Genomic DNA, 25,861 nt, shown 5'->3' on the forward strand with positions numbered 1-25,861 from the left:
ACGCTGCACGAGTTTTAACACTTGAGCACACGTTATACCTAGGTAGTGCCTTTACCTCAAATCGAAAAACTACCCTGCACTTCCAGCCACATATGGTATTGTCGAAGCTATTACTATGCTATAAAGCATTATTAAGTTAGTTTCAGTCTTGTAAATGGCATATCATTAGCCTTTAGTGAGACGTGTACCTTACTTCGGCGCCAATGTATTTTTGAACGCTCGCTCAATGCCACGGGGCCAACAACATTGCTTCAATGGAATTAGTCATTATTCTTTACTCCCTTACTATTTGGTAAGTAATATTTGGATCAAGGCAAAATTCATCAATGAGTTATCGTTACAAGGCTACATTTCTGTAACTCCTGCAAAAAGCCTTTATGTAAGAGTGTTTTGATTGGAAAAATCCATGCACATTTCGTATTTATTTATTTATCTGTTGCTATTAAGAATCGTAAATAAAAATGCAAACGTAAAAATCATTTCCATTTATTTGGTCCCTTAACATAATATTGCTTACACAAAATTATATAAATTATCTCAATCTTAATAATTAGCACAAAGAATTTACAACGCTTCTGTTCATAAACGTTACAAAACTCATAATAATTCCTTAATTGCTAAAAGTTTACGAGGCAATCATTCACACTCACTAATGCAGTCGTTCCTCAGTCTTATAAATAGCGTGCATAACCCAATTACTCCAAGCATGATTTCAACTTAAGGTTATTACATCAGTGCCTATAACCATAGAATAATTAGCACGGATTGCTTATAGCTAGCTATTTTCAATAGGTCCATACCGCTGTCGGAACCACGTCATCCCACTGTAATCTGGCTCGTATACATCAGGAATTTCTTTGTCAATCGCTTCACAGTACACCATTTTGACGGACGCTTCCCCAAATAGTCTCTCTTCGTATTTTATGAGCTGCTTGAAAAATCCTGTGTTCGGTCGTATTTGTGGCCTGAAAATACCAAACATTTTAACATCTCGAAATGAAAGATGCAAAATATGTAAGATCAGCTTTCGTTGTCTATGTCTAGGCTGTTTTTCATCCTTTCATTTGTTCTGATTTGTTCCTTGATTGTAAACAAACTTTTAAAGTTTCAAATGTATAGATAAAAGTAATGTGTTTTTTGATAAAGGCTTACAAAAATATTATGCATTTGTACCTTGCGCTTCTCTTCGGAGATAAAATATTATTAAAGATTATAGAATATCTATCTAATTTGTTTATAGTTAATAAGACTAAGTGTAACCAAAATTGCGGTCAACCATCCGTTCAGATGCACGGATACTGATGCAAATAGGAATGACTCATCGATTTTCGAACCAATTTACCTAATTTATGAAATTATAATAACTTCCAAATATAAGTAATGAAATTGGGATACAACTTAAATAATTATGGTGTTCATGAGACCATCATCTTTTTATAATCAGTAAATTTAATGATAGGCGTATGTGAAGTTTAACAACTCGTGTCACATGCGATCCTTACCTTCTTCGTTTCATGTGATGGTAAGCGTCTCTCAGGGTCATTTTGTGCCATTTCACCAGGTACGCCAAGCAAAGGGTGACTGAGCGGGACACTCCAGCGACACAATGCACTAGAACCTGTTCATTTCTTGCAACTACCTGAAACAAAAATTCATCATTATTAAACTAACATCTTATATATAAAATTCTCGTGTCACAGTTTTCGTTGCCATACTCCTCCGAAACGGCTTGACCGATTTTGATGAAATTTTTTGTGCTTATCGGGTATCTATGAGAATCGGCCAACATCTATTTTTCATCCCCCTAAATGATCAGAGTAAGGCAGAACAGCGTTTGCCGGGTGCAGCTAGTATTATATATTATTTATTTGTTTACTTTAGGAAGACAGATATTTATTGAAAATATTTCTGAAGTTTAGCCATTAGTTACTGTCTAAGGAGACTTTCTTTGAAATATGAACAATAACGTTAAGCTTATAACTTCTATTAAACCTGATAGGTATAGATTTATTATCATAAATGACATCTTATGAAAAATCACTCACTTCATGTATTAAGTCTGCGACGCTTTCCATATAAGGATGCATATCTGAATTAGGTGTATCTAGGAGTGGTACATAATGTCTGGGAACATAGTCTTCTGGTGGCGGTGGAAGTTCTGGCGCAGCATTAACCACTAGACCTGGTCGTAACGCCTTGACAGCTCCGGGCAAAGCATGGGCACCACATATGTATACCGAGTCGATCACGCGGGAAACTCCCAATGGGCAACCTCTGTAGACAATAAATATAATTTAGTTCAAGAGTTAAAAGAACATATAAATTCGTCGTCGTGTATTTAACTATCATTAAACTATTACATGTTTCTATTGAAAGACTTGCCGACTATTATTTATGAAACTTTATTAATTTGCCAGCAAATATGAGTTATAAATTCGTAAACAAATCATCATACATCAAGCGGATTATCGGTTACATCGTTAGATTACAATAATACTCAAACGATCGTTCTAAGCTCCACGTTTAGTCCTCATACAAGATTGTCACATTAATTTGATCTCGTACCAATTTATCTGTTTAATGGGATTCACAATGGCCGGTCACCGACACATGTAATCCTCCCTATATTAATGTTTCGATGTTTATTTTTTTTTTTTAATACAATACAGATGAGTTTTTTAATCTATTCGATCACCACGGCCCATGAACATTCCTAGAGGCAGTGCCTATGCGAATACGCTGCCCATTATTAGGAGTTAAGAGATAAGAAAAGGATTGAAGATTGAAAAGAAGGAATTGACTTTCATCAATAGTTTTATCAATAAATCACAATTATTTTTAACGCGACTGCTGTAACGTTATACATATTGCATTGTCATATTTCTGTTAAAATTTAAATGAATTAAAACATTCCATTATCGGTACTATGAAAAACATCAACAATGCGTAAACAGCGCATACCACGCGGTTGTATCATTTTGGAGTAAAGCCAAAATCGGCTGACCTAACGAACTTGCTTATATACAACTCATTTTATGAAATTTTTGCAGATAACCTTATTGGTAATTTTGTTTGTATATATAATATAATCTTATATTTATTGTTACTTGAGTAAATCACAATGTTCTATCAATAATTCCAATTATAACAATGAAAATCATAATATTTAATTGTTTTTTTTTTTTATTCTGATTTCTCGGCCCCTCTATACATTAATTCGTAATAATTGTTTATTTTTCATTTATTTAATGTATAGTGGACAATTCTGCCAATGAATTAAAATTACTTTTATGTTATCTCTTAATGCTATTATGTAAAAGTTTTAAATTAACATTCCTTTACAAAAAACATTTTAGTCTTTATTATTTCAGAGAAATCTAGTATTTAGACAATGCACCTGTTGTCAATTATTTGCGAAAAGAGTCTTAATTTTCGATTTCATTGTGATACAAATTTTTTGTTCATTTTCTTTAATATTTTATATCCTGGGCCCTCACCTGTTTAATTCTTCCCTTATTGATTTCGGAACTTCAACGTCTACGGTAGGTTCTCTCTCATTCCCCACACTAACAACTTTATCTTCCACCGTAAGCACCTTCATCGCGGTGTTCAAACTGATCTAATTTATTGTTCTTACTTATTTCACACAATTTTCACCATCCACGATCGAGTCTCTCACTACGTATCGTGTTATAAACAACGCTTTTCGAATTGTTCGACACGTGCGTACGCGCCGACGTATAAACGCGTACTGCCAACCGGCTGCCTGAATTCTGAAGCAAGAATATGAGCACCTGTAAATCTCGAATGCTTGTAATATCCGGCATTCCAGGTTTATTCTTGTGCTACGGTGACTCTTGTTTGTTTACTTTGCCCTTTATTGACTTTGTCGCTGATTTTAGTTGTATGGGTCTCATTTCATAATTCATAAGCTTTGATAAAATTTAAATTTTACAATTTTTGCATATTTACCTACCTAATATAATGCTGTGCATTGTGCTTTGAAATCGACGCCCTTCAAAACGAATTAGGATAGAGAAACTTGTACTATGTTTTTTTTTGTTTGTTTCTCGATAACTCGACTTCGTTCGCGTGAACTTTGGACGTGTACAGATGGAGTAATGTAACTTAGATATAAACATTCTCTAATTTCGCAGCGGAGACCGAGAGTACACTGAACCAACAATTATACTGCAAATAACTTCTACGAAATTTCTCATAATTATTAGCCCATATTTGACATACATAGACATAGACATACATTTATTCACACTCAAATACATATTTGTTTCCATTGTTGGGACGTCCCTCCTGTGAGGGTTCAGGCCATAATTAATTATGACCACCACGCTGGCCAAGTGTGTGTTGGCAGATGGCACATGTCCTCGGACTTTTAATTCTCGGACATGCCAATTTCCTCATGATGTCATCCGTCACCGTTTCGAGCAGAAGCAATGTTATCCACATGTGCAAATAAATTGAAAAATAAATTTATTTCCTAAAGACTTATCGGTTTCAAATCCAAGGTCCTCACCACTGAGCCACTGTTTAGAAAAAGAAATCTCTATATAAACCGTATTTGAAGTTTTTCCTCCAGGAACCAATATATATTGGTATCGCTGACCCTTCAAAAAGCAACATTAAATTGACCATCCCGTCGAAGAGGAATTGTTAAGGATGTATAGAATGCATTGTATGAACAGTCTGATAAAGCGTTGATGATAAAATGGGTTGCCTTACCGGGTAGGTTATAATGTCACGAACATGAATAGAAAAGGCAATTAAAGAAGATAAATGGTAATTTTAGTGTTATCAAAATTTCGATGATATACCGTCATCATCGAAAATCAGCCATTAACTGTTGTAAACGCCTTCACCGCGTGGAGGTCCTAGATTTTTTTTTTTTATGTCACAGTCGGCAATGGAGCTGGTGGGACGCCTGATGGTAAACGCTACCACCGCCCATGAACATTTGTACAGGCGTAAAGTCGATTACAGACCCTACGCCTCTGCAAATGGATTGCCGACTTTAAATTGGGAAGGGATTAAGAAAGGATTGGCGAGAGGAATAAAGGAAAGGACTGGAAAGGGGATGGAAAAGGATATGGGCCTCCGGCTCCCCCACTCACCGAACGAAACACAGCAGAATGCTATTTCACGCCGGTCTTTTGTGGGGGTGTGGTACTTCCCCGGTGCGAGCTGGCCCAATTCGTGCCGAAGCGTGCTCGACTACCACATATAAAAGATTTGATTTGATTTTCATTGACAGATTGAGAGACACACTTTTTTTTTGCTGTATTATAATATATGTACACTATATTAGCAGATTTATATTGTACGTGTGTATAGTAAGACTATTGAAGTTTAGCGAAATCGATTTTATTTTATATGGTAAAATCAGTACGTATATACTTTATTTTTGATCTCGCAGCTGATGTATATAAATTAGTGCTTATATAATTTTAACAGTCTTTCATCGGCTTAGCTAAGTCTAAACCTCATTGGCTTTTCGTTGGTCTATTCAAGCGGTATTTGAATAATATTTTCGACGAAGCTCACATATTTGGTAATCTTGTAAAGTTCAGAAAAAAATCGACTACCAAGTAATGGCTTTCACTGATTGATGAATAACCATTAAGTACATCGTAATGAACGAATAGTTTTCATCGTATATAAAATAGACTCAATTTTGGTAACTATGCTATAAAATTAAACTAACTATAAAAATAATTGTCTGTGGCCTTAAAACAGCAGCTCTATAAAACTACAAACAGAGAGTTGCAATTATATTCCTGTAGGCGATATTAATTCCATATAATTTCCGATTGAAATCGCTGATAATAATCACTTTGTTAAATCTTATTTATACTTATTGATTAAATAATGAAAGGTAAATAACGAATGATCAGTAAAATTTTGTGTAATTTTATTTTTTTCTCAAACTGAACTTAAGAGGAATTTTTCCTTTCACTCCTTGTACGATGTTGATCCAAGGATCAATTGGTAATACCCGTGGTGTGTCTACTGTTGGCTCAACGGTGAATTTTTGAAGGATTGCTGCGATACCCGCTAAAGATTGCATCTGTCCCAGGCGAGCACCTGAAACAACCAGACAGCTACGTCATTATAGTGCTTCTATTTGATTTATAAGAATTTTATAACTCGAGTTTGTATAACTATCACTCAATTGCTTTATTTAATGGAATCTTTATACATATCAAAATATACATTTTCGAAGTTCAATCTAAGGATATAATTTATGAAATGGTTTCGTTATAATTTATTTGATAAGTAACATTCACATTAATTAGCTACGTGTAATTAAAAAAAACAATAGACTCAAATCAATGAGGTTATTTTGAAAAGAATAATTTGAAAGATTTTAATTGACTGAAAATAATGTATATTTAGTCTTAATATGATAGTTCTAATAAAAAACTAAGGATTATCTCACCTAAACAAGCTCGGGGTCCATCACCGAAAGCCAAAAAGGCAGTGCTATTGATCGACCCAGGAGAAAACCTTCTAGGTTTGAATTCGTTTGGGTTTTCGAAATGATACTCATCGAGTTGTATAGCTTGTATAGGTATGTAAACTAAAGTCCCAGGTTCTATCGTAAACCCTAATGATGGATGCGTGTAGCGTTTACAACAAATCCTTTGAGTAACACCAGCTGAAGATAGTATTCTTATAGATTCTTTAAAACACATTTGAAGGAATATCATTTCATTCACTGCGTCGTAACATAACTTTCCATATTTTAATAAAACTTCATCAATCTCTTTCTGTACTTCCAGTTGTATTTCGGGGTGGAATGCTATTTGATGTAAAGTTACGGCTGAAGAAAACGAGGATGTTTCGTAGCCAGCTGCATAGAACAGAAACACGTTGGAGACACAGATATTGAAATCCATTTTAAGCTCTACCGTCTTTGAAGTACCATTATCATTCTTGTGTTCAATAGAATCTCCCATTATTTTCCCTTTTGCAGACAGAGCCAAAAGAATATCAATAAAATCATTACGGTCTGTAGGCTTGCAATTTCTCTGTTCAAATCCTGTTTTCACAATACTTGCGATTAAATTGTAACCTTGTAAATTAGGCATTAGTTTGCGTAGCTGAGGAAATATTGATACAACACCATACAAAATTAACTCCTTCAGCTTTATTTCAAAAACTTTTTTACCCTCGGTTCTAAATATTGATTTGTTATTATTAATCGTGTCAGTGTCTAAGCCAAAACCACAGGAAATTATAGCGTCCGTCGTGAAACACGAGAACAGTTCACGGACGTCAAAAACTTCATTATCTTGCACTCTTTTCTCAACCATCAATTGCAATCTTTCAGTACAAGTGGTTATTAAAGGAAACATTTTCTTTAATTTGGATGAGGTAAAAGCAGGGCTTAAACGCTTGCGTAATAGATACCATGTATCTCCATCGGCGTGAAACACGTTTTTCGCAAGAGGATCATCTTGTCTATTTGATCCTGTACCGCGTGCGTAGAAGTAAGTGAAATCTTTATTTAGGATATCTTTAACTAATTGCAAGTCACGAAGTATAAGTTGTGGGGTATTACCTCTATAGTAACCGACGACTTTTTCTCCAGGATATTTGTAGTAAAGTTCTGATAGGACTTCCGTCTTGCTCTTTACACCAAAACAATTTTTAAAGTGATTGCCGAACAAAGGTATGGGAGTATCGTGTTTTACATTCATTTTTTTCCAGTATTTATGATTCCAAGTAGAATATAAATAAAATAAAACTATGAAAAATAGACTCCATAGCAGAAACATAATGCAATGAATTCCTACTTGAATTAGAAACGAGTAATGGTATCTAATCAAGTAGGAATGTAAAACTATAACTACCCGGGGTGATCAAAAAGAATATACATTACATTACTGAAAATGATAACTTTAAAATAATTATTTATTATCTACATAGTACAATTAATATAATATCAAAAACTTTTTTCTAAACCGTAGAAAATAGATACCTTACAAAAGAGACTGCTTAGGCCCTTTGTTTATATACCCTTTTTTATATTTTTGATAAACATAAATTGTAAATTGAAATATATGCATGTATACTAACTGATCCGGCAAACTCCTTACTCTTATCTTATAGGGGTTTTGGGGCCGGTGCAATTTCTTGGTAAAAAAGCATTTCAGCAATTCATTTGCTGGGGCTTATTTCCATAATAGCCCTCAACCTTTTTTTATTATAAAATTTTATCAAAATCTGCCTAATGGTTCTGGCCTAATCATCCAACCTGTATAAACTTCGTCACAGTTTTTACAATTTTTTTTCAAATAAGTAATTACTATGTTTTTACCTGCATGTAGATAAGACGAGGTCGAATCCTTGATAAAGTTATTACTTTCCAACTATTATTTCCTATACACTTTTGACAACATATTTAAATACAAATTTTCATTACATCACGCCATCACCGTACAAACGTTACATTGTAAAACTTTATGTGTAGGGCTATATCATTAACTACTTTTTTTTCCTAAATTGACCCACTGCTCTGTTCTACTTTCATGGATTCTTGTGGCAGCTTTCTTTTGGGTTATATGTTTAAATTGTTTAACTTTCTTGAAACTTTAACAATGCCCATGCTTAACAGTCACTCATCTTAACCAGTGTACAGAAATATAATTGAGGAAATTTTAAACCTTGCTCGAGGACCGACATTTCGTTTCGTTTTCATAATATTCCAGAAAACCGTAGACAAACTAACCACTTCATTCACCTCCGAATAGTGAACTAGTAACAGTTAAATAGTGAAATAAATTAATACTTTTGCCAGTTTTTTAGTTATAAATATAATGAAATGAAACATTATGTTGTATTTTTTTTCAACAAGACAGAAACCCGCCTCACGATTTAAAGATATTATATCTAAGAACAAGATATTGTATATACTCGCAAATAAATAAAATGACTTTGTCTCTGGTATGTTATATAAATAATAACATATAAGTAACCAATTTTTTAAATATTTTTTTCGTTTTTATGACTAAATTGCATAGGTACAAAGTGTGTGCAAAATATTTTAGTCGTAATAAACAATTTGTCTGTTAATGAAGATGTTTATTGGTTGACATAGTCCACGTGTGGGTCTTATCTTCGAAACAACTATACTGTTTTGTGGGAAGATTTACTAGGAGATAGCGCCTATCATAATAAGCAGCTTATTTAAATAAGGATATCGTTTTTACGTTTATACGATTTCAAACAAAAATCGTTTATTATTAGTCTAAAATCAAACAAACAAAGCCAAAGACCTATCTGTGTCATTGTTTCTAGACTCTAGCAGCGATACTCTAGTGCGATTCACACACGATAGAAGTGAAACTTCAGTAAATCGACAAAAGAATGAGATGAATATGTATGAAATATTATGTATATGTCTATCTCATTCTTTGCCGGCTTCATTTTTGTATTTGTGTCTCTTACCTGTCGTTTTTCCGATGCATCAGGTTTGAAATCACAACGATTCTAAAGAAGTTTCACTTCAAAACTTAACTTTATAGTACAATTTATAGAATTCGCAATTCCATCCGTATGTCTTATCTCCGTTACAAATTTGATGCAAACCTTTTTATCCCCGGACGCAAAAAGATGGGTGTCTGTGTGTATATCTGTCTGTCTATCTGTGGCATCATGTCTCCGAACGGATTTTTTTTATTAAAGGTTACTTATGAGCGAGCTTTGTTAGACATGCTGGATGAAAATTGGTGAAACCGTTTGAAGTTCATCAGCAGTTTTCTAGTTGATGAGGAGATCTGATTAACTTTCTCATATCTCAACGCCCTCAATATGTACATCATATGAAAAAACTTAACAAATAAAATACTGTGTCTAATTACAAATTCAAAATGGCCGACAATACAAAAAAGGTATAGGTGGTTTCTAAATTTATTGTGTGGAAAGAGTTGTATACATTCGATCTTAAACTTTTACATCTTAATTTAATATCATTTGTGAATTTGTCAGTTTTTGAAGTTGTATTGGTGTGTCTCTGGATTAACTGAACCAATTTTATGCATTCTTTTCCCATCCAAAGCCACGTTTCCTGTAATTGGCTATAGAATATATTTCAAACCCGAGCGAAACCGGGATGAATATATTAGTATCAGTTAGATGTGTAACATTTGTATCTATAATTCAATGTAAAATCAACAATTTCTTAACAATAGACCTCTTAAATATAATTTGAGTAATAACGTTAGTATAGATTAAAATATTTACTCGTTAGTACAGCTATTGTAATATTTGTTTGGCATTGATATGACAAAACAGATGTTTAAAGACGAATCAATTCATTTGTGTGAATTTCTAATGTTACCTAGGTTTCAAATAGTTGTTGTCTTACCTTGTAACTTTAATGAACACGGGCCGCGTGATATAATTATAATTTTAATGAATTTATCGTTAAGCCCTTTAATATCACACCAATATTATAATTTTGAAAGTTTGTTTGTTTGGATGTTTGTCCGTCAATCACGCTGAAACTACTCAGCGGATTTTGATGAAATTTGGTATATAGACAGGGTATGAGCTGAGTTGGGTGATAGGATACTTTTATCTTTGGACTTTTTATCACGATGAAATGCACCCATGAGATAAAAGAGGAATCTTTATATCCGGGCGGAGCCGGGACGAGCGTACAGTTAAAAATAAAAATAAATATCATTGATCAAGGTTATTTAAATGTTTTAAGTACGTGTTAATATCTCGTATCAACATAATATGATTCGAAACAGTGGTAGCTCAGCCATATCAGGTTGTATCATGGGGTTCGAGACCAGATAAACGAACAAAAAAATTATTGTATTTTCATCTAACTACGTATTATCTATGTCACCGTAAGATTATAAAAATCGCTAGATTATAATGGAACTTTCGAGATCGCAAACCGTTGAAAAATTAAGACCCGTAACATTTGGTATTAAAACCATGTTTGTGTAGGAATAGGGTTTACATTTAATCATAAAAGAGAATTATGTTTAATTTTATAATAAAAATGTACTGACACTTAAAATATAATGATATAAACACTTTGTAAGTATGACCTTTACACGAATATAGACTCAAATAAATCATGGCCAAAAACTTGAGCCGAATACTGATTTCGCAAAAATGTTCAGGAACAAATTTCCATTTCATTTCATAAAAAATGTTTGTAATATGATTTTATATCATATTACGCAACATTTCATTTAAAATTATTTTCAATCAGTAACAAAGTCTAACACCAAAACGAGAGTAAAAAGAAATATAATCTTACTTAAAGTACTAACTATAAAAGTGGATTAATTATTGAATAACGCTGAAATTATTATTAAATAAAGATTTGCTTAGTTACTTAATCATGAAATTATAAAAGGCGTTATTTCATACGGCGAATCGTATTATTTTACTGCGACATTATTCAATCTGTGATCGCAAGTTATCTGTAGAGACAGAATGAACATAAGCGAGAAACCTGCAGTATAATACCAGCCTCGAGGCTGACCGGTCCAATTATGTTTTTATTCGTGTTATTATTCATCGCGGTTGCCTTTTTATATGCAACGCAAAGTTATCGATACTGGAGTAAAAGAAACGTGAAACATGACCCGCCTTTGCCGATATTTGGAAATCATTTCAATAATCTTTTCGGATACAAAAGTTTAACACAAATATCTATGGAATTGTACAATAAATATCCGAACGAGAAAGTAGTCGGCTACTACAGAGGTTCGGGACCGGAACTATTCATACGCGACTTGGACATCGCTCGGGACATTCTTAATGTCGATTTCAGTCACTTTTATATGAGAGGTATCGGAAAAAATCATGATAAAGAAACTCTATCGAAAAGTTTGTTTCATATCGAAGGAGATGCGTGGAAATTATTGCGTCAAAGATTGACTCCGGCTTTCACTACGGCCAAACTAAAGGCCATGTTTCCTTTAATTATTAATTGTGCAGAGAAACTGCACGTTGCAGGTGATAATGCGGTGAAGAATGGCGGAAACTGTGACGTTAGAGAATTGATGGCACGGTTTACGACAGAATTCATTGGGGCCTGCGGTTTCGGAATTGAAATGGACAGCATTAACAACGACCATTCCGCATTTCGAGCTTTAGGGAAAAAAATGTTTACGCGATCTTTACGCAGCATTCTTGTGTTAGGCCTTTGGGAATTGTTTCCGAAACTAGGAAGCAAATTGTATGTTTCGGATAAGGATATAGAAGAAGCTATAACTAATATTGTTGTATCTATCTTTGAACAGAGGAATTATAAACCGTCAGGCAGACACGATTTTATAGATCTTCTGTTGGAGTTGTCGGAGAAGAGTAAAATTCATGGGGAATCTATTGAAAACTTCGATGAGAATGGTTCTCCAAAACCCGCGGAGCTTGACATGGACATCTCAGTTCTTGTTGCCCAAGTATTTGTTTTCTTCGCCGCTGGTTTCGAAACTTCTTCCTCGGCCACGAGTTTCACACTGCATCAGCTCGCGTTCAATCCAGACATTCAGGTCAAAATTCAGAATGAAATCGATCAAGTACTATCGAAACATAACAATAAACTTTGTTATGACGCTATCGCTGAAATGACGCTTTTAGATATGGCATTCAAAGAGGGAATGAGATTGTTCCCTTCGTTGGGAATATTGAATCGCGTTTGCACTAAAAGTTATACCATCTCGCAGTTAGGAATTACAATAGATCCTGGTGTCAGAGTGATTATTCCGATACAAGCAATTCAAAATGATGCAAAATACTTCGATAAACCTAATGAGTTTTGGCCGGAAAGATTCGCAGCGGAAGTTAAAGAACTTAACAAATTCACATATTTGCCGTTCGGTTCTGGTCCTAGGAACTGTATCGGTGAGTTAATAATCAACAATTTAGTTGTTAATTTTTGTCCGATTAATATTTAAGGAGGGTAATTTTTCAAGCGTATATATGTGTGTATTTATGTATGTGGCTGTGTAATTTTAGGTCTAGCCTGAACACACGAATTGTAGGCAAAATTCAATTCAATTAGATGCAATTCAGTATTGCTTAAAATAAAAATATATATATTTTTTTAGGTCGTTGACCTTAGTTTGGTTGTATAGTATTATGTTATCTGTGGTTTGGCTTTGGTTGTCAGAGATGATCAAATACGTATAAACATAATATTATTATAATTGAAAATAATAAAACACTTCATTGTACAAAAATACAATCAAATTGCACATAGGCGGATTAGTGTTAACCCACGTGCATCTCCCACATGTAAAATACTCAATAGAATATAAACCGATTCAAAGACATTTAATGATGAATTGAATAATTTAAACACTATAATAATTCTTTTATGTTGATTCAAGCAATAATAAGTAAATAAACAAAGAAAGGACTAGGTAAAGTTTGTCAATGGACATACGATAAGCAAAGGACAATAATGGGTCGATGCCTGTTTAGTCCAACATGATAATTTATAAATATATGTAAACTTTAAACAATAATTCAATGATAATATTACGTTCATACTAGGTATTTATGGTCACGAATTACTATAGAATTATACACACTGCGTAGTTATGGTATCACATAACGTAGTTAGGTTTAATGAAGACCCTGACCCGATTTCAATTATGCATATTTACATAAAATTACGTTCAAATATTAATAAAACTAATTATTCTTGTAAGACGAAATTATCAAAAAGACATGAAGCGTATAAAATATATATAAAAATATACACATACACGCCACATGTTAAATAAGTATTGATTGTCACGTTCATTGTATATTAATACTTCCCCACAAATTATGTAATATGTAATTATCTACACAATCCAAAAAAAAGTAAATTTCAGCCACATAAAATGTGTAATTAAATCATTGAATATACATAGTATCAAGAAACAAGTTCCTCAGTCTGAGTCGTTCGTGCGTTTTCGTGCTTATGTAAGAGAGCATAAGACTTAGAATCGTTTCTTCGTCTTTCATATTTAAATATTTGCTCCGTCATTTTGATACAATTGCAATTTGTTTATAAAGATTTTCAAACACTTATAAAGCCTTGTAACCTTGAACCATCCTTGATATAACTTCCACATAAATCATACACGTATAGAATAATTTGATGTAATTATGTATTGCGTAATATTTTCAAGTGACTGCGTCTTCAAAATACTTTTATTATCTGAGATTCTGTAACACTTGCGCATATTATAACATATTATTAGGTGTTGTTTGTGGATATGAAATATAAATTCTGCTGTTGAATTAATTGTGGGATATTAATTGTGTTTCATCACTCTATTGAATGAATAATTGTCAGTTAATATACTGATGTCGCTTTTCATAAGTTTTCAAAACTCGTTTAGCCATCTTATCCTATAAAACGACGAAGCACGAGCGCCCGACTGAGTACGGCCCTTCCGGCCCCTTCCATTCATGCGGCAGCCCAGGCCGAGGTTTGCGATTCCCGGCAAGGGGGACGCCCGTGAGCGTGTCGCTACCAGGATGAACCTTCAGTTCACCCACGAGTCCGTGCGAAGATGTAGTAGCCCTTCTGGCTAACAGCGAGATTCACCACGAGATTAAACGTTGCGCTTTCATTCGGATTGTGCCTTGGTGTTCAAACGAATGATTAATATTCAATAAATTACCTCACGAATAATAATTAGGAACGCATATGATAGGGCTTTCCGATTTCTTTAAACTATCTAAGAAACTAAAACTCTACTTTGAATATTACATATTATTTACAATAATTTGAACACTGTGTTCACCAATCACGTATAGCGCTGGTCACTCATAAATGCTTTTGTCCCTACATAAGCGAATCTTTTGTAAGAATGTTTTCACGAAAGTGTCCAAGGGGGCCTATAGCCACTTTTTACAACTTACTAATTATTCTATCTAATTCGTACCGTGAGCTTTGAAAGAATGTTGTTTTATTTCTGCTTACAATTTCGAAAGAGCGAACGAATTCCAAAGTTTTATCCATTCCCTGATTTGACGAAATAACAATCAGGCGTCAAAAATTCAAATCAAAAGACAAAGTAATATAAGACACATAACATAGTACTGCATACTAACATAGTTTTTAAGAATTAATTGTTACTAACAAAATGAGTCTTTGTTATTTGTATAAATAAGTAAAATAAAATAAATAAATATGAGAGATGGCGGTAACCCTTAGGTAGGTTATAAGAATGTGTTTGCCAATTTAATTTATTTTTCTAGGTGCGCGTTTAGGCCAGATGCAGTCTTTGGCAGGCCTCGCAGCTATTCTGCAAAGATTTTCCGTTGAACCTGCAGAGAATACTCCAAGGGAACTACCTGTCAACCCATGGATGAATGTCGTGCAAGGAGTAAAGGGGGGAATACCTCTTAAATTAACCTTAAGAAATAAATAAATATTTTTAAAACTGTTTTATCATAATTTTAAATATTAAGAATATAATTAGATTTGCGTTGAACATGTATTTTTGTTTATAATGTTAAAGGTAATAAATAGTTTTAATTTATCAGGTTTTTTATCTTTTATTTTCGTTTCCTCAACGTTAAATACCTACGTTAGATAACGATAACTATAGTTTCTAGATTAAAAATCTAATTTATGAAATACCGCTGCATTATCCTTCCCAAAATGTTAATAATTATATTTTTCATAACTCAAGTCAAATGTACAAATAAGTACATTCAAGGCAAATAAATAATGATTGAATATGATTTTCTTCGCCACTCAAAGGTCACCTACAAGGGTAAAATAAAGAACCTTCTACAGCTTTATAAGGCTTAAAGTAGAAAAATGATTAAGTGTCTAAATAACGTCCAATCTTTGAAATAAAAATAGCGAACTGGTAACGACAGCTAATTAACTGATAAAACCATAATGATATCCTTCAAACACTACAACAATATATCTATGTAGTATAGTTTCAAAAATAAATATATTGTAAATGCGAAAACGTGTTTGTTTGTCTTTCTTTCACGTCGCAAAGTAAAATACTGTTTTTACTTTATTAACAGGTATTTGGCCATTAAAATTTATGTACGATCAGCACCCGGCTTCACCCGCGATACGTTATATCTTTCCATAAGAACCTTCTGTGTACCTTAAAATAAACGTTAAAAAAATGGTTGCCGAATTGCTCAACCCGTTCTCAAGATTTACGCTCAGCGACGCATTTGGCTTTTCATTTTATATAATATAAATCACAGTATATTAAAAAAACATATTTCAGCTTAAATTCATCAATTCCCTTTTTATATATAAATCATATAAACTCATTTACTATTTGTTTTTATCTATGCATATTATTTTTATCTATTTTGTATTGTAAGCTGCATAGTTATCTACGAAACATGACATCTATCAAAACCATTTCGCCATAAAGCGATTTTATAGTTTTTTTCTAAACCTTTTTATAAAAATTTACATAGAAATATTTTATTTCAATGCAATATGTGCGTATATATTACGGACCCTGTGATACATTTTTCACATTGTCACATAAACCACAAAAACTGCGAGGCCTCAGAGGTACGATATTAATATACGAACAAACAAAAAGTGAATATAATTTGTCGACTGGTTATTTAAGGTTTATATTTATATGCAATTTAGGATTATGTAGAGGTATTAATATGATTTATTTCATAATGAACTAACGTAGTCAATGGTAATTCCTTTGGGAATGATATATTGAAATGTAACTTGCATACCTTTATATGGAGACATCTCACTCTAGCCTACTTTTTAGTTTTTACCACAAAAATAATTTAAAAACCCACGTTGCGACGTGCAAGAAAGACAAACAAATAAACATGCTTTTATCATATAAGCTCACAGGTCTTAGTATATGAAATACCTAATAAACGTTTTAACGAAATATGTATATTTATTTGTATAAACATTTAACTGTCGTTTACGAATATAGCAAACTTGAGAAATTCCTCGATATTTTTAATATTCACAATAAGCAGTTTATCCTGTCGTTATCTACACCTTTTATATTCACAATTCTGTCAATCGAATGTAAGATTTTATAGATGAGTATGGTATGTATACACGCGTCATTAATTGCGCCGTGTAATGCATGCATAACATAATACCTTGTCTATACCATAAAAGATAGAATAGATTTCATTTGGTTATCATCGTAAGTACAATAATCTCAGTCATTGTTATTAGATTGGCATAGCTAAGTTAAATAATGCGTAGTTTTCATATATTTAAAATTGCTGCGAATATATTATTGTCACTGTTAATGAATTTGAAGTCTGTTCTATATATTATATTAAAATATTACGTACTCTACACTTCATAGATATTTAAATGTACCTAGACCACGCTCTAGAAAAATCCACGACGATAATATTATAAGATAGAGTGTGTTGTGCTCAATGTCATGATTGAAATATGGATGAAATAAACTTTTCATTTCCTGAACTGGACAATTTTAAAAATATGTATCTACTATTTAAAAAATGACAAAATTTATAAAAAATTACAAATACTGTATTTTAAATAGAACACCTGCAAACGTTGGGATTTCGTGTGGACTTGATTCCAGTGGACTTCGTGAACTATTGCATGCTAGAAATGTGCGGCCATGAGGTATTATCGCTTTTTGTTTTTTTTTACAAAAATCTCAACCTTATTAACAAACAGCCTCATATTAAAGGAAAATAACATATGCTACAGTACTTTTTAACACGCTTTACCTGTATGTTTGTATGTAATGGATTTCTTTAAATTCGATTTCGACCCGCTTTTTGCGAACAGATTTAATTCATACTATATACACTAAGGTATTTTTTGTTGGAGGTTCGCCTTATGGTAAGCGATCACCACCGCCATTAACATGCGCAGAGAAAGCGCCTCTGCGAAAATATTGACGTCTAAAAGTAGGAATGGACTGGGAAGTCTGAGGAAACGGAAACAGGCCTCTGGCTCCCCCACTCATCAAATGAAACACAGTTGCATGCTACTATTTCACGCCGGTTTTCTGTGGAGGTGTAGTACTTTCCCGGTGTGAGCTGTCCCAATTCACACCCATAGTAAAAAATTATCATCGTATCAAATTAACAAGGACGGTACAATAATTTCATGGGTTTATCTTAATTCTCTGATTAGGATCCCCAGCATTAAATAATATCCTTAAGTATATTCTGTAGTGAGACAGTTTAGTTAATTCTTCTTCTTCTCTTATATCTTCTATCTTTAAACTTATTTTTTAACCAACTTCCCGTTCTGTGTTCATCTGTATGTTTTTTTTTTCAGTTTTTTTAACTACATATTGACGCTAAAGTAGCTATTTCAGAATAATGTCTGTAACATTTAAAGAATATATATTAAGCATCATTAGATTTTTATTAAAGCATATTTCATATTATTTATGCAATCGTAATTTGACGATAATTGTTATGATTATTGTGAAGGCTGAAAATATAGTTTGCAGAAATCACATAACGTTATCATATGTAGATATAAAACGTTATTTTCTAAGATAAATATACTATAACTACACACTAAAAGTAAACACAACAATGTAATGTAGAGAATGTGAACGTTTAGATATTATCAAGTCACAGTATTATGACTTTTTTTTATTTTTTTTTTTATTTTTTTTTTTTTTTTTTTTATTTCACAATCGGCAATGGAGCTATTGGGACGCCTGATGGTAAGCGCTACCACCGCCCATGAACATTTGTAGAGACGTAAAGTCGATTACAGACCTTACGCCTTATGACTAGTACAGTTTTATGTTATCTGTGGTATTATTTATAGTTCAGTTAATTTAAAGTGCGCACTCTGCAAATTATTGTCAGGAAATTTCATTTGTCATAAAATAAACATATACACAATACATACAGATTAAATAATACCATGTCTATATTGTAATATCAACGATGATATTTTACTCAAAATGCTTCGATTTAGCTATACCGTAAAAAAATGGTATGGCTTTAACCAAAAATATTACAGTTCAACACAATGGATACGTAATTATGATTTATTTATTATATTGTTGATTATTAGAACAGATACTCATTATTAAAGATAACCTTGTTTTTATTTAAACGGTTGATTAATTAACATTGTATGTACCTACATCAGATATTTATAATAAAGTTGACTCATACACGTAGTTGAAATCGCCGGAAATTATAAAATGACAGCCTACTGACGATAAAAAAGGTATTTTTCGGAAATTTGAATTTTTATTATTACGGAATATTCCGTACCGACAAATACGAAAAATTGTTTAAAGCCTTCTTGTAGGTACCTTAACAATGTTAATGAATTAATACTCCATCCATATTTAAGGTATTCAGATGCAATATGAAAAATCTCTGTTTCAACACGCCCTCAGAGCAGGATCCCGTGTGCCGACGTGCAATCAACGCAGTCGTCGAATCATCTGGAAAGTTCCTTCGAGCTCGCAGTTATATGTGGTTATGGGCTCATATTGACGAATCTGTATTTAGAAGCGAGTTCGCGCCAAAAGACTATTGGCCTTTTGCACTTGATGACAATTTGAATGTGAAATGATTTTTTAATGAATATACTATATTACTTTGAGTTTTAGCCTCATTTATTTAAGATACATTTTAGTTTTAACCAACCTTCTTTACTTATACTTTGAAAGTTGATTGATTTAGTTGTGGGATGTTGTCTGTTATGGGTCAGTTGTGAATTTACAAATGGATGTTCGATGTATTTTCAAAGAAATTCAAACGACGAATAAAAACAACAATAACAAGAAATTGCATTTTAACTATATTTTTATTGCAATAATTATCATAATTTCAATGAAGAGCATTGTTATTTTTTGTGGTATCTAGAAATGCTCTATCAAGGAAACCAGAAAAAAAAGGAATTTAATTAGCATAAGTGCAAATCGCTAAAAATATTTGCCGTCTAATTATGCCCGTAGGTAACGTTGTTATCTACTTATTATCTTGTTAGCACGACAAACGTTAATTCTTGAATCTTGTCGGTCTCGAGCCTCGACACACTTGGATAAGATAATATTATGGGCAACTAACGACACCAGCAGACGTAAACGCTTCAAAACATTGTCAACGTATGAGTTACTATTTTTATGTAATAGCTGGGAACTGAGCTGATGTTTCGCCTGATTGTAAGCGATTGCTATAAATGCGTTGCCTCTTTAAGGAGTAAAGGATAAGGAAAGGATTGACAACGGATTTGAAGGATAGAACTGGAAAGCCTACTCTAAGGTGTACTAGTTACTTTTAATGTTTCTTTAATACAAGATGAACATATTTTGTCCCAGTATGCAATTATTACATTATATAAGAATTAAATAAAAGAAAATTTTATATAAATAGACCATTTATTAGGTAGGGCATTAAATCTGTACAATATATTCCACCTCTAAGATAAAATATCCATACTCATAAGTATTATAATATACGAACAGTGTATTAGGGCGTCTGTCGACCAATACTGTACATGACAATTCTAAAACAGCCAATTTATATGATTACTAAATACACTTAAATATCAACTTTAACTGCTACAGATTCAGGCTGAGAGACCCCCTAATTAACAATAACCTAAACTGTAACATGATAATAAATTTACAAGGAATACTCCATTAAAATTACCATTTAAACAACTATATTGGAAAGAACTCATAGATTATCTGTGGTTTAAAAAAATCACATGTATAGATAATCCTAGCAAATATTCATTCGATTTTTGAAAGTACAATTTAAAAATAAATAAATTATAACAAATAACCCAAACACATACATAATTTATCACCATGAAATTTACATGAGCTGCGATCAAATCATTATCTTTTGAAATTGTTAAGCGCATTTCATAAAACAATTATAAACAAATCAAATACATTCCAATATTTTTCAATACAAGAGAATAGACCGAGCTGGTTATTCAAAGGTGAATGATAACAAGTTTAAATTATTAGATACATGAAAATATACATCATGTTGTTCAATTGTGTATACTAAAATGAGTGATTTTCCCGAACACATCCCAAATTGAATAAACAACGATTCATATTTTTTTAGAATTGTGTATTTATTTATCTCAATATTAAGTTTATAGAATGTTTCAAAACACCAAAACTTTAAAACTAAAAGGTCCCTAATTTTTGATATCCAGGTATGTAAATTTTTCTAAATAACATTTCTATTGCTAAAATAAAGACAGTCACATGTTAAAATTCGATACCTATCTAATACCCAGTCTATTCCCTTTTTTTAATTTATGTATAAAGGGCATTTTACAAACTAAGGAGTCTTTATGTTTATATATAGTTAACTCTGCCAACTCAGAATCATTTAATCTTGACTGGCATACATCAAGTTTTTAATATAAAACCTTAACAAACTTAAATTTTTTCTGCATTTTGTTCATAAAAACTTTACACCAGATTAAAGAACAATAACATTAAGCAATTAATCTTCCCTATTGTCTCTTTTGTTATGTCGCTCTTGCTAGAGCGGTTATGGTTTTCATATGGTATGGGGGTAGTTGTAACCAACTTCACATTTCATCACACATTAAAATATATATTGTTGTTTAATAAATATTATAATTAGCTCAATTATTGCATGTGATACCCCTCTTTCTAAACAATAACAATTAATTAGATTATATTGTTTCAAAGCAAATTTCACTTGAACATTGCTGGGACACAGCTGTTACGCTATAAAAGTGTGATAGATAAAATTGATTTATCTATTACGCTTTCACAGTCTAACAGCTGATTAAATATATAAATTTTCCATCAATATCATTTATAACCCAAAATTAAACATGAGCAGTTTGTTTTACAAAATTGATGGAAAAATGCAAAACATTTGCAGAATGCAGAGATTAAAATTACAAATGTATGTATTTCATAAACCTAAGTTTGATTATACATTTGTAGCCGTTATCAAAAACTTACCATCTCAATACATATAATAAAAACTTGATGCCACCAAATCACAACACACATTTCACTATAGGTCCATATAACACACACTGTTTATTCACTGTCACACTAGATTATTTCACTTGCGTCTTGATGTGTTGCAAGAACTCATAGTATGAGAATGCGGACTCAACTCTGTCCTCTATGAGTCGTTCGGTGAAACGCGATCGTGTTGGCGAGTTATCTCTGTGAATATAAAGGGTAGGTTTAGGGTATTTTATTAACTTTAGAGTGTTTAATATTATATACACATACATAATAAGTTTTATAATAAATAAATAATTAAATTTATTAAATAATAGGTTTTAAATAAGTGTGTATTGGCACATGGTAAATAAAGACAATGCCTAGCAAAAAGAAAAAAATATTTATTATAATTTAATAGATAACATGATGGGAGACCATTAGTTAAAATTTGCATATAATCACAATACAACAGTGTGACACAGTTGTGCCAAAAGCAGGTACCTTTTGTTGTTGTGGTTTTGTCAAAGGTAACATTAATAACAATGTGTTTATACACATATGTTTCACTGTGTTAGAATGTTCAAATTCATATGAGCATTTTTATACTAATCTTCCACATATATCAAACAAAACCATTCAGCATTACATACCTGAATACAACAATATTAGACGGGTATGGGCGATCGTCATTGAGCTTCTCTATAAACGCGTGTAATAGCTCGTTACCATCATTCTCCAACTTAGGTATGCTCATAGCTTCGTCGGGTAGTTGCGAGAATGCCGTTACGCCAAACACCTCTGAGAGGAAAGCGGGGCTAACCGCGTTGCAAACATATATCATCATTGTTTCACCGTCGTCTAAGAGATAGGCGCCGTTCAGATTGATCCTAGAACATATTGTTAAAAGTTATTTTAGTACTATGTGTTTGCATACAACAAGGTAATTTCTTGGTATGGAAAAATTCCGTGGAGTTTCATCTGATTTCTAGAAAAAATGTATGCCGTCAGTATGATTTGCAATTTTGAAAATCACAACTACATGTTGCGTGCAGAGTCCTAAGTCTGTATCGTGCAATTAAGTTCGTCGAGTCAAGGTCTTCAATGACCCCGACAAGTACGGGTTCAAAGTACACCAGCTGTTTGTGTAATGTAATATTGTGTAATCTTATATATCTCGCAAATGGTACACAAGATTGTGTACCATACGAAGTGTAGTATACCGAAAAACGTTACGAATCCTACTAATCCTACTATCCTATTTCCTGCTAATATTATAAATGCGAAAGTTTTGTAAGGATGTGTTTATGTTTGTTGCTCTTTCACGCAAAAACTACTGAATCGATTGCAATTAAATTTGCTTGTAGCTAGCTGGACAACTGGAATAACATATAGGCAACTTTTTATCCCGATATTCCTACGGGATACGGACTGACGCGGATGAAACTGCGGGGCGCAGCCAGTATTCAATATATTGCGTTGTATCGCTTAAGGATTTCAAGTATAACTAGAGTTATAGATCTGACAGTAAACGTGACAGCGTTAATGTATAGATAGTTGTAGAGACAACGATAGAGGCGTACTTTGACATGTTGTGTGTAAATTGTATTCAGTGGTAGAGTCGGGGGTAAAGAGGTGTGTAAACCTTAAAAATAATTATAGAGCATGCAGTGCAGCGGTGTGTAGAATGCATAAAGTCTGAGTGGTGGAGTCAGCACAAAAGGCGCGTCTCAGTATAAAGCGTCTGTATGATTAGAGGTGTAGAGCGAGCGTCACCTCTCGGACGTGAGCTGCATGCGCGGCGGGTGGGGCAGCTGCTCGTCGTCGTCGCGCTGCACGTATTGCGCGAGCGTGTGTATGGGGTACAGGTCGGGGTACACGAGCCGCAGCAGCTGCGCCAGCGGCAGGCACTTGAGCTCGCACATCGCCGCGACGCGCTCGTCCAGCCGGGTCGACGTGCCGGTGCGGAGCGCTTTCTGCAATTAAAATATTATTCAACGTTTTGTTTTCGAGACGCTCATTTGACCGTATATATATGGCAAGCCAGACAGACGGGCAACGTAAAGAGTTGCGTAACGAAGAAGTTATCACTTCAAAAATCAAAATAAATTCCAGTTGGTTAGATTATACATTTACGTTATTTTGATGTATGTATTAAAAAGCAAGTATACAGCACATCAGGCGCACAGCTTATCTTATAGTTATGCGAGCGGGTAGAGTGACACTACACTATTGACTTGGGTTATGGCTCTACATAGCGCAACATAAGCAGCAGTAGAGCAACACGGGGTACCGTCTTGAGCAGCGCGAGCAGGTAGAGCGGCAGCAGGCGCAGCGCGCGCGGCGCGAAGAGCGCGGGCGCGGCGGGGCCGGCGGGCAGCGAGTGCGCGAGCCGCGCCGCGCCGAGCACGTCCACGGCCACCGTCATCAGCGCCTCGCGCGCCTCCGCCATCGACGCCGACACGCACCGGTCCACCGCTGCCGACACCATGCAACACGGTTGTGTCAATATATGGGAATACATTGGATCAATGGGAACAATGTTGACTTTCTTTTTACACGCTTTTTATTAGCTTCACCTGTATGTTTGTTTGTAACCGACTTCTTTGGGCGCGATTTTGACCCACTTTTAAACGGCCAGATTTCGTTCAAACTTTGTAGTGTTATTGAGGACCGATGACAATACACTAATTTGATAAAATTATTCCATTTTTCAATTTGCAAAATATGATAAAAGCGTGTTTTTTAGTTTTTTTAAACTATTATAATATATTATTTTATACAGAAATTAAGCTATAAAACTTGTCAAAAACCATTAACCAATCCGTGTATTTAGTGTTTGATTAAACAACCAAACTATCTATGCTTGATCGAACGTACGTACGCCGTTCATAAAAAATAAAAAAAATACAGCATTACATACACGCCTCACAAACCGAATTGAACTTTGAAAAGACAATTTGTAGTAATAATTGTTAAATCAGAACTAACAAAAAAGTCCCAATTTTAAGTACAACTAGGCACGTTTTCATATTTATTCCTATTGGGAATATAAATAACAGTAATTGTACCCATTTTGCTAAGCAGTCCCACGATGCAGTGCTGGTCAGCGGCGTGCAACACGTCGGGTAACGTGTTCGCTATCGGTATGGCCATCGTGTGCACGCGTATCCTTCTCTCACCTGTAAAAACGTTTTCAATAATTAGGCAACCTAAGTTCTAGATAAGCATGTTTTTTATTTATACTAGACTGTACTAGAATTACATAGTTTGATAATAGCGGAAGGGAGGGAGAGGAATCCTCCCCGATTTGGTATACCACCTTGCTACTGATAAAGATGAGCTCAGCTTATTGCAGGCATGATGCAGGCCTTCCATCGGTTCATCGATAGCCAGCTACATGACGAAGTCTACATCTGGTAATATATTGGGATTCGAACAAAGACATCGAATCAGTACTCTAGTGGATCTGTCTCACGAATATTTTTTGTGTGCACCTACCCTTACTTTTGGTAAATATGAACTTCTCACTCAATAAATTCACTAGTCAGATGTTTACAAAGACATTTTTAGTAGGTGGGGGGTGTACTCACCCTTACTACTTGTATAGAGCAGCGCAGCCTGGAAGCAAGCGTGTTGCAGGTCTCCCAGCGACTCGTCGATGGCCAGCTGCATGCCAAAACCTGCATCTGGTGACACGTTGGGTAACGAGAGCAGGTCGGTGGAACGCACGAAGAAGTTGCCGTGGAACGTATGGATTGATATGCCCCTGTAATTACAAAATTTTATAGAATAGTAGAAAAAAACGTTAAGACCACCAATAGTTTAAATGTATTCTTATGTTATGTTCATTTCAGTGTTCGGTGGTCGTGGCAGTATCATATTTAAAGCAATAATTATAAAAT

At 33.8% G+C, this 25,861-nt stretch overlaps 4 protein-coding genes across 4 annotated transcripts in view; 2 read left to right on the forward strand and 2 right to left on the reverse strand.

Annotated features, from left to right (window-relative positions):
- Nucleotides 1-489: 489 nt before the first annotated feature.
- On the reverse strand, nucleotides 490-3,773 carry LOC119831044 (dual specificity protein phosphatase 14-like). Its single transcript, XM_038354269.1, has 4 exons — nucleotides 3,498-3,773; nucleotides 2,046-2,274; nucleotides 1,503-1,639; nucleotides 490-965 (listed from the first exon to the last, which is right to left on the reverse strand). The coding sequence occupies exons 1-4, from the start codon at nucleotides 3,599-3,601 to the stop codon at nucleotides 776-778; spliced, it is 660 nt and encodes a 219-aa protein (XP_038210197.1). The 5' UTR covers nucleotides 3,602-3,773; the 3' UTR covers nucleotides 490-775.
- A 7,711-nt stretch (nucleotides 3,774-11,484) lies between these two features.
- Nucleotides 11,485-15,508, forward strand: LOC119831043 (cytochrome P450 6a2-like). The gene is made up of 2 exons (XM_038354268.1): nucleotides 11,485-12,894; nucleotides 15,253-15,508. The coding sequence occupies exons 1-2, from the start codon at nucleotides 11,541-11,543 to the stop codon at nucleotides 15,423-15,425; spliced, it is 1,527 nt and encodes a 508-aa protein (XP_038210196.1). The 5' UTR covers nucleotides 11,485-11,540; the 3' UTR covers nucleotides 15,426-15,508.
- A 229-nt stretch (nucleotides 15,509-15,737) lies between these two features.
- LOC119831241 (UPF0728 protein C10orf53 homolog) lies at nucleotides 15,738-19,594 on the forward strand. The gene is made up of 4 exons (XM_038354532.1): nucleotides 15,738-15,773; nucleotides 16,456-16,555; nucleotides 17,547-17,632; nucleotides 19,346-19,594. Exons 1-4 carry the CDS (start codon nucleotides 15,738-15,740, stop codon nucleotides 19,568-19,570), a joined length of 447 nt encoding a protein of 148 aa, XP_038210460.1. The 3' UTR covers nucleotides 19,571-19,594.
- A 1,796-nt stretch (nucleotides 19,595-21,390) lies between these two features.
- Nucleotides 21,391-25,861, reverse strand: part of LOC119831046 (protein transport protein Sec24A) — a 16,614-nt gene continuing 12,143 nt past the window's right edge. Inside the window, exons 12-16 of the mRNA XM_038354272.1 lie at nucleotides 25,028-25,138; nucleotides 24,250-24,434; nucleotides 23,733-23,932; nucleotides 22,610-22,846; nucleotides 21,391-22,178 (exon numbers count right to left, since the gene is read on the reverse strand). Coding sequence (XP_038210200.1) covers nucleotides 22,067-22,178; nucleotides 22,610-22,846; nucleotides 23,733-23,932; nucleotides 24,250-24,434; nucleotides 25,028-25,138 — 845 coding nt within the window. The 3' untranslated portion in view covers nucleotides 21,391-22,066. The remainder of the gene's footprint in view (nucleotides 22,179-22,609; nucleotides 22,847-23,732; nucleotides 23,933-24,249; nucleotides 24,435-25,027; nucleotides 25,139-25,861) is intronic.

The sequence above is a fragment of the Zerene cesonia genome, chromosome 13 (genome assembly GCF_012273895.1).
Source record: "Zerene cesonia ecotype Mississippi chromosome 13, Zerene_cesonia_1.1, whole genome shotgun sequence".
NCBI lineage: Eukaryota > Metazoa > Arthropoda > Insecta > Lepidoptera > Pieridae > Zerene > Zerene cesonia.